General features: G+C 47.7%; 1 protein-coding gene across 1 annotated transcript; it reads left to right on the top strand.

Moving 5' to 3' along the window:
• On the top strand, positions 1–9,573 carry LOC134514204 (olfactory receptor 5AS1-like). The gene is given in 5 exon segments (XM_063331642.1): positions 1–61; positions 1,283–1,597; positions 1,600–2,069; positions 2,071–2,172; positions 9,514–9,573. Coding segments are annotated over 5 exon segments (1,008 nt in total).
• The last annotated feature ends 7,209 nt before the right edge of the window (positions 9,574–16,782 follow it).

Here is a 16,782-nt window from a genome sequence, read left to right on the forward strand (position 1 = left end):
ATGGTTACGGATGGAGCTGAAGATGGTGTGCTCAGACCAACCTCTGGAAAGCCAAATACAGGTGAGATCCGTCGCACCTGGAGAGCCTAGAAACACAGCTGGGAGCTGAAACCCTCCTTTCTGAACCCCCAGACTCGACTCTAACCATCTTGGATGCTTTCCCGAATAAATCAGCTTAGATTATTATCTTTTCTTTTTTTTTTTTTCAGGAACATAGATATTTCTGGTTTGTCTGTGCCTCTGTTCACATAGCGTTGATATTTACAGCATTATTTAACTGACCGGTGTTAGGAATTCTTCTGTTAGATGTCCTTTTGTAATCCTTATATTTCCTGTAAATGTAAAAGTGAGCAAGATACATCTGCCCTGCCTTGAATGTGTCCAGCAGAAACGTGTCTCAACTCTTGGAAAGTTAAGTTAAATTACACGCTTTTTCTGGAAAGGTAAAATTAACACCCAGAATTAATTTTCTAGGGGACTGAGTCTAACTCAAATTCAATTAACAGTTGCAGCCAAAAAAAAAAAAAAGAAAAAAAAAATTGGGGAAAATTCCTTGGAAAATTTAAGAATACTTGTGTTTGAATATTTAAAACTGATATTCATGGCTTTCCTTTTCATCAATTGCTTAAGAATTAATCAGCCTCAGGAGAATAAACCCACAGAATACTTGTAAGAAATCCCGGAAGGAGATGCAGTATTTTATTTTAAACTCAGTGGATTTTGTTTGTTCCAAACTAATTACGTCTTTTTGTCAAAAAAAAAAAACCAAACAAAACCTGCTTATGTTCCAGCATTTCAAGAATTTTTTTTTCCCAGTGTTCAATTTCAGCGCCGCCTCAGAAAGGTCATTATTAACTGTGCCTGAACACCTTACTCGACCGTCCACACAAGTAAATAGCAACTGTTTTACTCAAATAGTGCGTTTTTCCTCAAGTGATATATCACACAAAGTTTCTTCTATGCCTGCACTGTGGTCTAGCTCTTAAATAAAATCCCACCTGAGGATTCTGTGTATATGAAAGGAATGTACAGGAAGGGATTCCACACCTAAAGTGTGTCTGTAAAGCTCTCTTTGGATGCCCTCCGAAGCTTTCCTTTCGGTGGGCATCATCTAAGCCACCGGTTTCCCCCTCTGATACTGGGTGAGACGCTCACATTTCCACTACCTCTATCTCACGAAGGTCATAACGTGTTTGTGCGCCGCTCACCCACCAGGACTGACTGATCCCCCGACAAATCTTACGTCAACACAGCCAAACACATGGTAATGAAATCCCTCAAGAAAACTGCACCGCACCGACTGAGTTCGTTCTCTTGGGTTTCTCCAGCCGTCTGGAGGTGGAGCTACCTTTGTTTGGCCGCTTGCTACTCGTCTACGCCACCACTTTGGTGAGGAACATCGTCCCCGTTGCACTCGTCCAGCTCAACGCCTGCCTTCATACCCCCATGTACTACTTCCTTAGCAATTTTTCTTTCTTAGACCTTAGCTGCTCATCTGCCATTGCTCCCAAGCTGCTGGTGAATCTGTTAGCACAGCGCAAGACCATTTCTTTAATCGGCTGCGCGACACAGATGTTTCCCTTTGCCGCCTTCGCCGTCTCATTTTGGCTGCGATGGTCTACGACCGCTACGTGGCCCTATGCCATCCTCTTCTCTACACTGTTGCCATGTCCCGCAGGGTCTGCACCTCCATAGTAGCCAGGGCTTATCTCAGCAGGGGTCTGATCTTGCTGATGCACGCGTCTTTCACCTTCACGTTGTCGTTCTGCGGCCCCAACACCATCAACCATTTCTTCTGTGACATCCCACCGCTGCTGGAGCTCTCCTGCTCCAAGACACACATCAACGACGTCCTCCTCTTCACCCTCTGCGGCTTCGTACAAACCAGCACCTTCCTCACCATCGTCGTCTCCTACGCCTGCATCCTCAGCACCATCCTCCGCGTCCACGGGGCAAACAGGAGGCACAGAGCCTTCTACACGTGCACCTCCCATCTGACGGCCGTCAGGTTGTTCTACGGCTCCCTCCTCTTCACCTATTTACGGCCCAGCTCCAGCTACTCTCTGGACACCAACAGTCATCTCTGCCTTTTACACCGTGGTCTGTCCCATGCTGAACCCGCTGATTTACAGCCTGAGGAACAAAGAGGTGAAGGATGCCCTAAGGAGAACAGTAGAGAGAAGAGAGAAGACTGTTTTCTCAGTGATTTTCCTAGAAGTGAAAAGATATAGAGTGTTTCTTGTGCCATACACAATAAAAATACAAGTGAGGGGATCCACCTGACTAAATGTAGGTGGCTTGTTAGGAATATTTACATCCGAACTAGGCTTATTTGGGAAAATGTAGTCAACTTAGAAGGTGATTCACCTTATCATAAAACAGAAGCCCAGGTGGATGGATCCCATCCCAGAAGGATCTCCATCTCCTCGCTCTCCATAGTCTATCACAAATGCAGGAGAAAGTTATATTTTTGCGGTTTACAATTATTGAGACAACTCTCAACCAAGATGTTTTAAAGAAAAGTCCAACTCGGATAACTGCTACATCTGGTTGTGATTGTAGGTGTTTTCCAAATTTAACACATAATTTGGAAAACTAAAAGATTATTTTTTTTTGACTTCCCTTACTTGGCAGCCAGCTCTGCCACACCCTCTAGAGAGAGAGGAATCTCATCTGCTCATGATATAGTTTATCGTGTTTTTAGGACTGGACTTGTTCAGGTTTCACCAGGCGTCCTTGAAGGTTTTACCACTTCCATATGTTTTTCCCTACTCTGTTTCTGCCTCTGTACCTCACGCCCTTGTCTCTCTTCTCGCAGCATAATTACTTTTTTTATTTCTGCTTAACTGTGTTACAAAATGCTTGTTGATGGTTATGGTATCAGCAGCGTCACAAAACACATACACCGACGTCGAGATACGCTTTTGTAGCGCACTGGTGCCTGTACCCAACAGCTCACTTTGTTATTTGCCTTTTTGGAGGGTTGGAAGAGGAAAAGCGTAGAGCGGTCACACGTGTGGGGAGGAGGGGACAGGACAGGGGACCCAGAACTGACCAACGGGATATTCCATCCCGTCCGTATCACGCTCAGTATAAAAGCTGAGGGAGCAAAGGGCTCAGCCTCTTCCTTCAATGGCCAGCGTCTGAGGAGGGCTCTGTCTGTCTGCCTTTGATCCTGATCCATTCTGTGATTCTAGGATCCGTCTGTTCCTGAATCGAGATCTAGAATCCAGTTCCCAGCCATCACTGAGTCCAGTCTGGAACTTTCCCAGTGCCTGCCAGCGACGTGATTATCATCGTGGGAGCTAGACATGGTTTTGTTTATATATTGTATATTACATTTCATTATTTCATTTTATTACTTTATTAATATTTTCATTACAGTAGTTTAGTTTCTTTTTAAACTCTTAAGTCTCTTTTCCTCTCTCATCCCTCTCTCTCTGAAGGGGAGAAAAGTAAAAGGGAGCATCTGTCCTTCGTTTTAGCAGCCAGCCCTAGCCAAATCCTGACACCTGGGCAGCGGAGCCTCCTCTGTGTCCCACCAGAGGAGTGACCACACAAACGCTTACCCTGGCGCTTGTGAAATCCTGTCTTGTCACTTGTGGGTGGGTACTCAATACTGGCGTGGTTTGGGCCAGACCGGCCGATGAGAATGACAGATAGTCTCCCCCATCTCTCTCTCCAAAGGGGGGAGAGAAAGAGATGAAGAGATTTATGAGTTTAGAAAAAAAACCCAACTAAACTACTTTAATGAAAATATTAATAAAATAATAATAAAGAAATACGCGCACAGAATCGGGATCAAAGGCAGAGGAAGAGAAAGAGTCCTCCTTGGACACCGGCCATTGAAGAAAAAGCCGACCCTTTGATCCCTCAGCTTTTATACCGAGTCTGACGCAGATGGGATGGAATACCCCGTTGGTCAGTTTTGGGTCACCTGTCTCTACTCCTCTACTCTTTTCCTCTTCCAACCCTCCAAAAAGTCAAAGAAGAAGTGAGCCGACCTTGGCTGTTACAGCACCAAGTGTAAGGAAGAGCCTCTCCGCATACCATTCCTTGGCATCATCAGGTCTAATCACTCTGACAGCAAACGGTTTCTGCACAATATGCTGTTAATTTCGAAGACTTCAGTTAGTTAGAAGAGGCTTAGCTTAAAAGTAAAATTCCTGAACAGAAAATTGGTCCTGTTTCACCTCAAACCTGGACAACCACTGACACACACCGCCCTGTCCCTGCCGTGTGTGGGCCGCATCCCCCTCACAGGGCAGCGCGGGGCCTGGCTGCCCGCGGCCCGGCTGCTGAGGGACCCTCACTGGGAGAGCTCAGCCCGGGCGCTGGCGGCTGCTGGGGCCGCCCCCGGCGGCGGTGTGCCGGGCAGCAGCGCAGCCACCAGCCGCCGTCCCCTCGAAGCGGCTCCGCGGCCTACGCTTCCCGGCATGCCGCGCGGCGCCGAGGCGACGTCATCACCCCGCGACACTGAAGCCCGATCCCCACAGCAACGCCGGGCCGGCAGCCGGCCGCACTGTGGGGTGCCGAAAAATACCCCGCAGGTCCCCGAGTGACGCTGAGGAGGGGTCTGTACGCCCCGGCCGGTCGATAGCACCCGCCGCGCCGCGGAGGGCTCCCCACAGGCCCCAGAAGCGGTGGGGGGGGGTAAAGGACTTTAGGGACTACAACTCCCAGCATGCTCCGAGGCAGCGACGCATGCGTCCACCCCTCTCCCGCCCCCGCAGCTCGCTGATTGGCTCCGATGGGAGCCCCTCTGCCTGCTGCGCCCCCTGCCGGCCGCGCGGCGGCAGCGCGGGCCGGGGAGCCCCCCAGCGGCCGGCTCGGCGTAGCCCGGGGCCCCGCAGGCCCCAGCGGGGCCTCACCGCGGCCTCCGCCCGCCCCTCGGCCCTTCGTGTGAGCTCCGAGCCGGGCCCCAGGCCTGCTCCGAGCTACCCGCTGCTGCCTGGAGGGAGGCCGGGCCGGGCCGGGACGGAGGCTGGGCTGGTAACGGGGCCCGGTGCCTCCCGGGTGGGACGCGGCCTGGTGCCGGGGTTGTTCCCGCTTGCCCGGCCTGGCCCCTCACGCCCTTGGCCCTCATGGGGGAGGGGGTGGCTGCGGGGTGGATGCTGGCTTCTGGTTCGTGTTGGGCGAGATTATTTGTTTAGCTTAAATAAGTGAGTTTTAATTAGAACAAATTACTCAGGGTTACAATGTGGTGTGATTTGTGCCGTTTGTCCAGCTTTACTGAGCGTGAGTAGCTGGATTTGCCGAAGCCTTTAGGCCTCAGTAGAGTTAATTTTCTTAGTAATTTTCCTAGGAGGTGGTACAGTGCTGTGTTTAATCTTTTAGTGTAAGAAAAAAAATGTTGATAACACACTGATGTTTTGGTAGTGTTTTCTCTAAGTCTGGGACTTTTCAGTTCCCTGCGTAGGTGCCCCATCCCTGGAGGGGTTCAAGGCCAGGCTGGACCGGGCTTGGAGCAACCTGGGCTGGTGGGAGGTGTCCCTGCCCATGGCAGGGGGTGGCACTGGGTGGGCTTTAAGGTCCCTTCTAACCTGAACCATTCTTTGGTTCTGCCAGAGAGTCTGAGTTCAAAAACCAGAAGATAAGGAGGCTCCAGCCCTCAGCAGAGTCTGCAAATCCACAAGATAAGAGCAGTCAAGATAAGACTCCAAAGACTAAAAGACGTGTGAACAGTGTGTGAGGGGTGGCTGTAGAGATCGCAGGGGTATAATTGCCCAGAGATTTCTGCCCCTGCTGCTGTACCATCCAATTAAATTACTTATTTTTATAAAATCTGACACCTGCGGCTCTGCTGCAGGAAACCTAGGTTGAGCCTGAAGAAGGAGGAAGCTCCTAGAGTAAGTGTGTGTGTGAAAAGTCAAAAGGAGCACCCAGCGGTTCACGGGAGTCACCCGCTGTGAAGGGACCATGTTTGTGTGTGGCCACCTGAGTGCTCGGTGGCTTTCTTTGGCCCTGCTGGCTAGTAGAGTGCGCTTGCTTGCTATAATGGCAAGTGGAGGTCACACTGAGCTGGAGGAGCTCTGGGTCATAGGCTTGAGAGCAGGGAGATGCCCCGATGTTACAGGCAGCCTTTGGCAGTCGGAGGAGGCAGAACTGTCACCCAAGATTGTCTCTGCTGAAGGAAAGAAGACTCAGATGAGTTATGACACAGTTGTACAGCTTGAGGAAGCAGAGCTAATGTATATGAAGACCAACAAAGTGGAAAGTACTTATAGGAAAATGAGCTTTCTTGCTTTACGATGACAGGATTAGGCAGGTGTGTTAGCTATGCACATGGTAATGATACGGGAAGGCACCGCTGGCGGTTGGCAGCTTTCTGTTGTCCTTCCTCCCTCCCCCAAATTTTCTTAAATCTCTTGTGTTTTGGGGGGAAGGGGTTGAAATGGGAGGAGGAGGAGTACTGGGAGTCAGGACTAAGTAACTTCTCAGAGTGTTAGCTCTTTACTGTAATCCTGGTGCTGTAAAGCAAGATGGAAAAAGTCGTAAAGGACAGCATTCTTTGCAAGACAACTGAGCTCTGCAATTAAAGCTAAGTGCTGTAACCTTTCACATACCCCCTGACTGGCGGTATAACGCAAGGACAATCTGCTGGTTTTTGAAGGTGAAAAAAGGTGCTTTTTAAAAGTTGCTCTTGGCAAATGAGTAGCACCTTTCTTAGTTGGTTACTGCAGACGTCAGGCGAAACACGCTGCCTGAAAATGAAATCATAGAATCATAGAATTGTTGAGGTTGGAAGGGACCTTTAAGATCATCGAGTCCAACCTTTAGCCTACCCTGACAAGAGCCACTTCTAAACCATGTCCCTCAGTGCCCCATCTACCCTTTTTTTAAACACCTCCAGGGATGGTGAATCCACCACCTCCCTGGGCAGCCTATTCCAATGTTTAATAACCCTTTCAGTGAAAAAATGTCTCCTAATATCTAATCTAAACCTCCCCTGACGTAACTTGAACCCGTTTCCCCTTGTCCTATCACTTGTCACCAGGGAGAAGAGGTCAGCCCCCATCTCTCTACAACCTCCTTTCAGGTAGTTGTAGAGGGTGATAAGGTCTCCCCTCAGCCTCCTCTTCTCCAGGCTAAACAACCCCAGCTCCCTCAGTCGTTCTTCATAAGGTTTGTATAAGGTTTGTAAGAGAAATGCTATCTCATTCTTAAGAAGGAAGATGAATAAAGGTCACCTGCTGGTCAGGAAGAGATTCTGTCTGCTTCCCAGTTCCTAGCCCTTAGGGCTCAGATGCTTTCTGTAGGTGCTATTGCTCAATCCTGATAATCCTACATAAGAAAAAAGCAGAAACTGATTGAGACAAAAAGGTCTATCTGATTGTGGTTGAGGGTGATATGGGGAAAGGGGTAGAACTTCAGAAGGCACTTCTGAAGGACTTAGTACACGAAAAGAAAGCTTCCTGTTGATCTAAAGTAATGATGGTGTCACTTTCTCGTCCCCTTCCTCAGTCTCTGGTGTTTCTTAGGCTGGATGTGGCTGTAGAAACAGGCAGACTCTCAGTCCCCTTCCTTTTTAGTCTCATGAATTTCCAGCTGTGTTCCTAGCTTGTCAGCTTTGTTATTTTGTGGTTGTGTTGCTGTGATATGACTGTGGGCCAGTTTAGGCTGAAGTACTCCTTTCTCCTGTCCTGGATCCTTCTGGATCCAGCTGCTTTTCTGGCCTCTAGAGCAGAGCAAGAAGGTATTGAACCCTTTCCACCTGAGGAAGTTTGTAATTACCCAGGGTGTTACAGGCAGGACTGGTGATGCAAAGGAGAAGGGTCTTCAGGGTCTTCAGTAGAAAACACTGGAAGTGGATGTTCTTTCCTTTGCTAGGCTGACAACCATGATCCACCCCGTTCATAGAATCGCAGAATGACAGAATTGCCTAGGTTGAAATGTTCACATTTACAGGGAGGGAGGTAGACCCTAGTGACTCCAAAGTATATGAAAAGATGAAGAAAGCAGAGAGTAAGCACAGGCTTTTCTTAACGAGTGAGTTTCTGGGCAAATAAACTAGAGAAATGGTGGAGATCTTCTGCAGGGCCTCATGTGCTGCCCTAACTCCGTGGCTCAACAGCAGGACCAGCAAATAGCACTTGTTTACTGTTTGGACCAGCCATAATTGCTGGCAAAGTGTACCTGGGCAGGTCTGGCTCGTGGGGTATCTTCGATCCAAAATTGTTTTTTAACAGGGCCTTTTCCTTGTCTGCGGATCTGCCCTGACCAATCAAAGAGGAGCGTGATAAGACTGGGAGTTAAATAAGCACAAGGTTTTATGGCAAATCCGTTTGACCCTTGCTTCTGAAAGTGAGGCACTCGGGATAATGAGTAAGCCAGGGCTGGGCAAGGACCTGGACGTGACACAGCATCTTCTCCAGGGAATCTCAGCCACAGTGAAGCTACAGGGGCAGGGAAAGAAGTAGGAATTGCCAATATCAGGTGGTCTTCACTGTTAGTTATGCCTCGCTGTGGCTAGGGATACAGTCGGTTATGACTTCCAGTAAAAGGCTGATAGCTTTTTTGCATGGTCATGCTGAGCCAGTTCACACAGCTCAACTTGGCTGACAAAGTTTCCTGGATTAAGTAACAATGCTGCAATTCTGGCTAATTCTTCTTCCCAATCAGAAATTCTGTTTTACACGGTGATCTAAGTAACATCCACACGGTTTAGCATCTGAGCCACTCCCTCCACCACCCTGTTGTTTTAGCTGATGTCAGCCTGTTGCTCAATCTGCACCTCCTGACTGGAGTCATGCTTTGTAACTCATTACAGCCACTTCCCTTTTGGGCCTGATTTAACATCTTCTGGACAAATTCTAGGTGTTATGCCTTTGCCGTTTCAGCACAAACTGAGGAATGGCGGTCTGTGAGCCGTCTCCTCGCTGTCTCTCCTCTCCGTCTGCCCCACGGCACCGAAGGTCCTACCCCTGCCACCGCAGTGCGCTCGGTGCCTCACTGCCATCGGCGCGTAGCACAGCCCTGCACCGCCTGACCCCTGTGAGCCAGGCTGCGGTTGCCTCCTGTTTTGTTGTTGCTTTTTTTCTGTCTTGGCTTGCACACTCACACTGGGAACTTTGATTTCATTTGCGGAGGTGTTCTGGTGGGATCGTGACAGCCAGCAGAAATTCAGGTGGCTTGTCTAAACAGGAAGTTACATGGACCAAATTAGGCACAGGATTTACAGCCCGTGCAGTTTTGGGAACCAACAGCTTGGCCACAGCAGGTGTGAGGAAGCACCCCCTGCTTTCAGGAAGGCTGTACACTCACTTTCTGGCTGTGGCTTTTGAAGCAGTTCACTTCTGTCTTCCCCCACCTTCTGCTTCCCATTGCTCCGGAGCTTGGCCAGCACCCCTCATCCACCTCAGCATGAAGGCATGAGCTGAATGCTTGAACCGATGGAGCAACCTGCTGTCCTCCCACCCTGCGCTTGACTTTGGAGCTTGTTAGATCCATCCACTGGCCGAGCCAACCCTAGAAACTGGCCAAAACTGGTTGATTTTTCCTGTTTTCTTCTAGGTTCATGAGCTGAACTGGCCTGTGGAGACCCTGATGACCACTGAATCTAGTGTGGGGTGAGCAGGGTGGCTGGAGACAGGCAAAAGAGGACAATAAGGTGTGTGGGGGTGCGTGTGTGTTTGAGGAATGCAGTCTCCCCTTTTTGACAGCCTCAGGCTGTGGGAATGTTTCAGCTGCACGGCGTAGCTTTACTCCAAGCCTACTGCTGTCCTGCGGGTGGCTTTGCAATGGCTTTTAGAAGCAGCCAAGAGCATCAAACAAAAGGCAAGGAGTCCAGCCTGTGCTAAATAAGTGTGGAGCGGAAATCTTTTTTTTTTTTTTCTTGTTGGACTGGCAAGTTCCTGATTTGACTCGTTTCAGTCTTGGTCATCACTGCCTATTTAAACAGGTTTTGGGCAGTGTGGCCATGCATGACTGAGCAAGCCTACTCATAACCTAGAGCAACTGAGGGGAGGGACTGATTCCTTAGACCAGGCAAAGAATTCCTCCGGCTGTCTAAATTCTGAAATAAAACTGGCTGCTATCCTAGAGAAGTCTGAGAGCTTTGCAGACTGCCATCATTTGCTACCGCACGAGACTCATAATAACAGCTTTTAGTGGGAATATCTTTCCGGCACGCTGACCGAATACACGTTAGCTGATGCCCACGGTTTAAGAGGCCAGTGGTCTGCCTGGCTTTAAGGATTCTTCCCGGTCTGTTCAGCAGAGCATCTGCCAGCACAGCACTGCTACAGTCTGAAATAGACAGATGTGATTTCTGGGGAGTTTGTGCACTCCTTTCCATATCGGCACCTCTAGCTGCCCTTCCGTGTTATCTGGCTGACTGCACGGAGCGGGTGGCCTGTTCTCTAACTGTTCTAGTGGCTGCTGAAACGTTGCTATCTGTGGGCATGGTCCAACATCTGCGGAGTTGAAGATGACGACTTCTATATGGTCCTCATATCCAATCCTATGTATTAATATCAAGGTCAGGTCTTGCCCCAGTAGAGCGTGCTGATGTATTTTCCCCATTTTATTTCTCTCTCTGTCCGGTTCCATTGCGTTTTTTTCCCCACAAATGCTGTGGTGGATTAAGTTTGGAAAGGGAGAACCGGGTTCTAAGGTGTTGGCTCTCCTTTTGCCCAGTTTGTTCAGCATGGGGGCAGAAGTGGTTACAGAGCTGGGAAAGCGGTAGTGGATCATTGCCCACCGTGTGCTGCTGGCTCGTGGAAGAAGCTGTGTTCAGCTCATCCAGAGGTGACTTTGCAGGGACAAATACTCCGCACTTCAACACTAGATGGCTGCTCCACGGGTAGCACGCGTAGGAGCAGATCCAACTTGAGTCCCTTGATCTGCTTTTAAATATTTTAATGCTGGTGGCAAGGGGCTGGATGTGGCTTAGGAGGAAGTAACACCCAGCAGGAAAGGTGTGCAAGTGGGTGTGCGTGTGGAGCCTGGGGAGTTGTGGCTGCATCTCAGCTGCGTAAACCCCATGGGTGTTTTCAGTGTCCCGTTACAGGAACCGGCTTTTCCCCCAGACTCTCAGAAAACGCCCTCTGCTTTCTGCTTGCCCTCACCAACCTGTGCTTCACCTCAATAGAGAAAATCCCTCCGGTGCTTCTAAGCCACTACGATGATCTAATCTCGTCACTTCCTCTAAATAAGCCATGAAATGAGTTCCTGGAGAGACCTGCTCAACAACAGCTGGGACGTGCCCCCCCCACCCCCGTCCCCATCAGCATGTCCTGCCCGAGAGAGAGAGATCATGACATGGGCTGCGGCTTGTTTTTGTGGTGGAGCTGGTGCTTTATCGGGCTGGTGCATGTTCTTTAAGCTGGTGTTTTAACCGCCATTTCCCTGTAAAAGCTTGTTTCTTCTCATCGTGCTTGAAAGAATTTGCCTGCCTGGCTAAATATAAAAGCAAACACCACCTACTCTCTATGCTATATAATGTCTGTTCAGACTCGATGATATACAAACTGTAAAAATGGCATCGTGGGGATGAGCAATAATTACAACTATGAGCATGGATTGGCAGATGGATAGCCTGGTTTATGGGACAGGGACAGGGAAGCTTTGGAAGAGCTGCATGGTTTCACCTCAGATCCGCTGTATTGCTGCCTTGCTTCCCCCCCCAGCCTCTGTCTCTCGCTGGCCAAGTGAATTGCCACCATTTATTTCTGCTTGACGACCCTCCGGCGCACCGTGGCACGGTGCTGGGAGCAGTGGGGCTCCCTGTGTCGCACGTGGGGCCAGGCATAGTGCCATTAGCCTGCCAGCTCCAGCGTGGGTGCCTGTTCTGCGTCCTCACAAAATGAACCGATGGCCTCAGCTGCCAGCTTGAGGGGCAGAAGGGACAGACATCCGTTTAAACTTCATCTCTTTGACAGATTCCCAAATGAAACCTCCTGTTTAAAAAAGGACATTTTGCCTGTGTATCCTACTCAGAATGAAAGCTGCCTGGTCGTTCATGAAGGCTTCAGTACTTCATCAGTGTTTTGCAGGGGAATTTGTAACAGGAAGGAGGTGATTTTTGGCTCTATTGAGAAAGCTCCTTATGGTTGTTGACTTGAGCTGTGTGGTTCTATTTGTAAGCGCGTGTTTTTTTCCCAGCTTTTTGGTATTTGAGGAAAAAGTCAAGTACAACAGAAATAGGGACTGAGAATGATACCCACCCTCCACCCCTTGGTTTTAAGACTTTGTAAATCTGAGAGGGGAAGAAAGCGGTATGACGCTCCAAGAGGATGATGACAGCATAGTGAATGCTGTGGTTGTGGCCTGTGGTGGAATGTCGACGTTAAACTAATTGTGGCTTTTGCAACTTGGCAAATCTGTCTTATGAAAGCTACAGTATGTCCGCCTAGTGCGCAGGCTGTCACTGGGATCGGAGCTAGAGCTTTTCAGTCACAGATACTGGAGTCAGGCTCGATACTAGGTTAAATGGGGCTGACACATGCTGGTACATTTACCAAATTCTGCTTCTGGGCATGCCGGGCAGATGGAATTATTGTATTATTAACATTGCTCTTCCTCACTCTCTTGCCTTTAAGCACATTTTTAGAAGTACGCCAAAGAAGAATCATCTAATTAAAAGGGTATTCTGAAAAAATTAAGATTAACTGAAATCTCCTGGGGCAGTTTGTTTAGACTGACTGTGTGCAAAAATGTTCCAGAGAGAGAAAAAAAACCGTAACACAACTTAGAAGATTTTTGTCTGTCTAAAATGGGTTTTATGTTACTTGTCTACAAAATCCCGTTGTAGACTGTTAGAGATTGTTTTGTCTTTGGGACTTCTTTCCTGAATCAGAACAGCTTAGTGTTCAGTTGTCTACAAAGCAAATTTCCTAGAGTAACTTCAAATATCCTTTGTCTTTCTGTCCGAGGACTGTTTTTCCAGGAACTAGCAGTTCTGCGTAACCCAGCTATTTGCACTCGGTGCCGTAAGCACCCAGTGAAAACCTGGGTTTCCCAGATGTAGAAATTTGGGCACCTAAAAGAAATGACTGAAAAATTTGCACCATGTTTTGCCCAAGGAGCTAGAGGAGGAGTTTGCAGTTAATCGCGATTCCATTTTTAGGATATTTTATGGAAGAAGTGGAGCCCAGATGTTTTCAGTAAACGGATTTCAAAACTCACAGTTGAGATCAGTGTCAAATTTCCAGACACATGATCAACCTTGGAGCCAAGTTTAGGGTTGCTTTTGTGTTTACATAAAGTCTATGAGCTGAATTACACTGAAGTTTGTGGCCGGAATGGAAGTTCTCCATAACAAATATTTAACTGGATGCACAGTTTATCTTATTTACAGGACTTTGAGCTTTGAAAAAAAGGTTACTGTATTTTTGTTGACATAAAATTTGAGGCATATTCAGCTCTCTCGCTCACTAGATTTGGAACAGTTGTTGCTTTTTAACTCAGATTTGTTATTATTCTAACCAGCGTGGCAAAAAGCAAGCATTTTAAAGCTAGAGAGGAACCGTTTCTACAGATGATAAATGAAACATTGTGTATTCCTGAATATTGGGGCTTGTCCAACTACAGTGAGCTCTGTGCTCACACCAAGGGAGCCCTCTCGTTGAAGGTCTAGCTGGATGCCGAAGTCACATGCTTAGTTTTTGCTCAGGAACTGTATCAGCAAAAATCTGGCTTCTGTTTTTACAGGCTCAGAATTTACTTTGTGCAAATATTGTCCAGTATCTGTTCTAAAAGTCGTGTTTTCAGTCCACTGTAAGATCACTACCATCATTTGGAAAGATGATGCACAAGAAGGGCACAGGTCAGTCCGCATGACTGATATTAAAGTGGTTGTAAAAGTCATGGAAACTTTCCCTTTTTTTTAATAGCGTAGCCAGGCCTTACCCTATGCAAAGTCTTTGCCAACGTCAAACGCTCTTGCTGCACGGTGCTACACACAGCCCTGTCAGCACAAACTTGCTGTAAGCATGTGTCATGCCCTCTTAAAAACCCCCTCCGGGCTCCCAACCTAGCAACTAATTACTTTTGGACTCCTTTTTCCTCAGATAGATGGACAGATGCGTCCGCATGCGTACACGCACACACGGTGTGTGCCAGGATACCGAGGTGTGCGCAGAGCCTTGGTGGATTTTTCTGCATCTAGGTCCACCAGTTCTCTGACTTACTCATCTTTTGTATATATATATATGGAAATGTTCACCAAAGAAGCTCGGATTAATTTTGCATACTTAAATTGCCCTCTCCAGCTGTCATATGAGGAAGCTCAGCATTACTGTCCCCCTAAACTGGCTGAAGTTCGGCTCTGTGCTCTCTGTAGAATAGCTGAGCTGTAAACAACAAGAGAGCTTGGGCCATTGTTTCTGATGGGATCTTTTCCAAGGGTAAACAGAAATTGTCTTCAACAATTTGGAGCTTGTGTAGGCAGACAATACATTGACTTTTGCCTCCGGGCAGCATGAAGCATGCCTCTACTTCAGACCAAAAGCAGCTGAGAACTGACATGAATGCAAAGTACTGCTGGGCACACACTCTGCTGAGAGGGTGGATCAGTCCCGGGGCAGCTGTTGGTATGTAAAAGGGTACTGAAAGAAGTAATTTGGATTATCAGGCTCTTTTCCCCCCTGCATACACCGACATCTTTAACCTATTGGATTTGAATGAGAAAGGCCAGGATTCCCCCTCTCATTCAAATATTTTAATGAATAACGCTCAGGCACGCTACTGAAAATAATACAGTAGAAAATAGTGTGCGAAGCATTGTCAGGTGGGAAAAATGAGTTTACAATTACTGAATGCGAATGTCATTTGATGGGAAGTCCAGCCGAAGTATGGTAATGCTTTTAGCAGGCTTCTTCCCAAGAATGCTTGTAAATGCATTCTTCAGGACGAGAGGCACAAGATAAAAGAAGGCTTAACCCAAGCCATAGGAAAACAGTATGTAATTAGAAACAGTGTGGAGTCAAAATTAAACCATAATGTGCCAATAGTTCGAGAGTCGGTTGCACAATCAACAGAAAAGGTCTGGGTATAGCTAGACCTAAGCTCTTGTAAGACCAGAGTGCTGAACACTCGTCTTGTTGGTCACCGAGGTATCGTGACACGTGGCTGTACAACCCAGCATGTCCTGTTCTGGCCACGTAAATCTGCTGTCATCAGAGACAATGTGCATTGTGCAACTTGCAGTTGATCTAGAAAGCAGCATGTAGGACTTCCCTAATCTTACTGACATTGAACCAGGGGTGGCACAGACTGTCCAAGCTAGAGAGGAAGTATTTCTATTATTGATGGACTTTTTTGCTCAATCGCTTATGAAGTGTGCTGTTGCACAGTGAAACAATGTAATGAGGACTGGAAAAAATAAACAGCAAGAGCTTGCCATCTATAAGCTGCTGGGCAACTTGCTTCTCATAGTTCCAGGTGTGCCTTTTGTCAGTCACAGGTGAAAAGGTTAGGAGGAAAGAGAGCGCGAAAACATGACATAAAGTAAATGGTTTAGTGTTTTGTGGGCTCAAGGTTAGTCTTTCAGCAATACTGAAACATACTGTGCAATGAACTGCCGATATAGAACGTCAGCTTATACATGAGTCCGTGCTTCAGGAGGACACGGCTAACTTTTGGCAAGCCTCTTCAGCCTAACACAAGGTTTGTTTGAGGTACGTGCAAGCTGGTGAAAGAAAATACTACAGTATGAGAACAGTAATACAAGTCTGCCCAGCAGTTATGACTTTTTTTTTTTTTTTTTTTTTTTTACATAAGCATTTGTGTGGGAGGGGAACATGAGATTTCAAATGTACCTGGCAGCCTGCTGAAGCGATAGGTATGACCCACATTAACTTATAGATCTTAATTACTTCTGATGGTTAACTGTCACGAGCAACAGAAAACAGTAAAATAAAGGAAGCCAGGCGTTCAGAGCGCCTCGAAAAGTGCCGTTGTGCTGACACAGGCCTCGTGCTGCCCTTTACAGACAAGACAGAGAGACTTATGCAGTCACGCGCGGGAAATTGCACATTACCAGGAAGGTTCAAAGACCGAATAAAACTTTGTAGAAAGAACTGGTTCGAGGAAAACTGTTTTAATCTGAGTTTACAGGCTCAGTAACTTGTAATATTTCTGATGAATTTCAACATTAACATTGCGTTAGTAAAAGCCAAGATTTTGGGAACCCCATGTTACGGGGTGATCTCAGTTTAAGAAGGGTGTTTCCCGCCCTCAAGGCTGCGCAAATAATCTGCTTAGAATTGCAGAAACCAGAAAGTAAAAGAATCCAATGTTCATTGAAAATAAACGAGCGCACAAACTGAATGCCCACGGTAGTATTAAAAGCAGCTGAAATAATCGTTTCGTTGTCAGAAGGCTGTTTTTTTTCTGTTTGACCTTTGATTTCTCAATTACTTAATTATTATTTGGCATTATGTTTGAACTGACTGTCTTTGAACGTGGCCACAAGGGCACATTGCTGGAAATGTTAAGTTTCCTTTAGGGAAACTTAGAAAACTTAGCCATGGCGCCTTTACTCATCGCCGGTGCTAACGTCTAGCGTGCTTCCTTCCCCAGGCCGCTGGCAAACGCCACAGGCCACGGCTGCAGGTGCCTCTTGCGATGGTACCGTTGAAGCGCCACGGCACCGTTGGGCTGCGTTTGTCCGCTCGGGTTTGGCTGCCTCATGGGGTTAACCGAGGATTTTTCCCCTTTATTTAACTCTTTCTTGCATTTCGAGGGGCATTTTTGCGGCAGTACCCAAGGCAGGGCGCGCTGCCTGCAGGCAGCCGTCGCTCTGAGGGGGCGCGCGCGGGCCCCGCCCACCGTGGGAGA

This window comes from Chroicocephalus ridibundus, chromosome 4 (genome assembly GCF_963924245.1).
Source record: "Chroicocephalus ridibundus chromosome 4, bChrRid1.1, whole genome shotgun sequence".
NCBI lineage: Eukaryota > Metazoa > Chordata > Aves > Charadriiformes > Laridae > Chroicocephalus > Chroicocephalus ridibundus.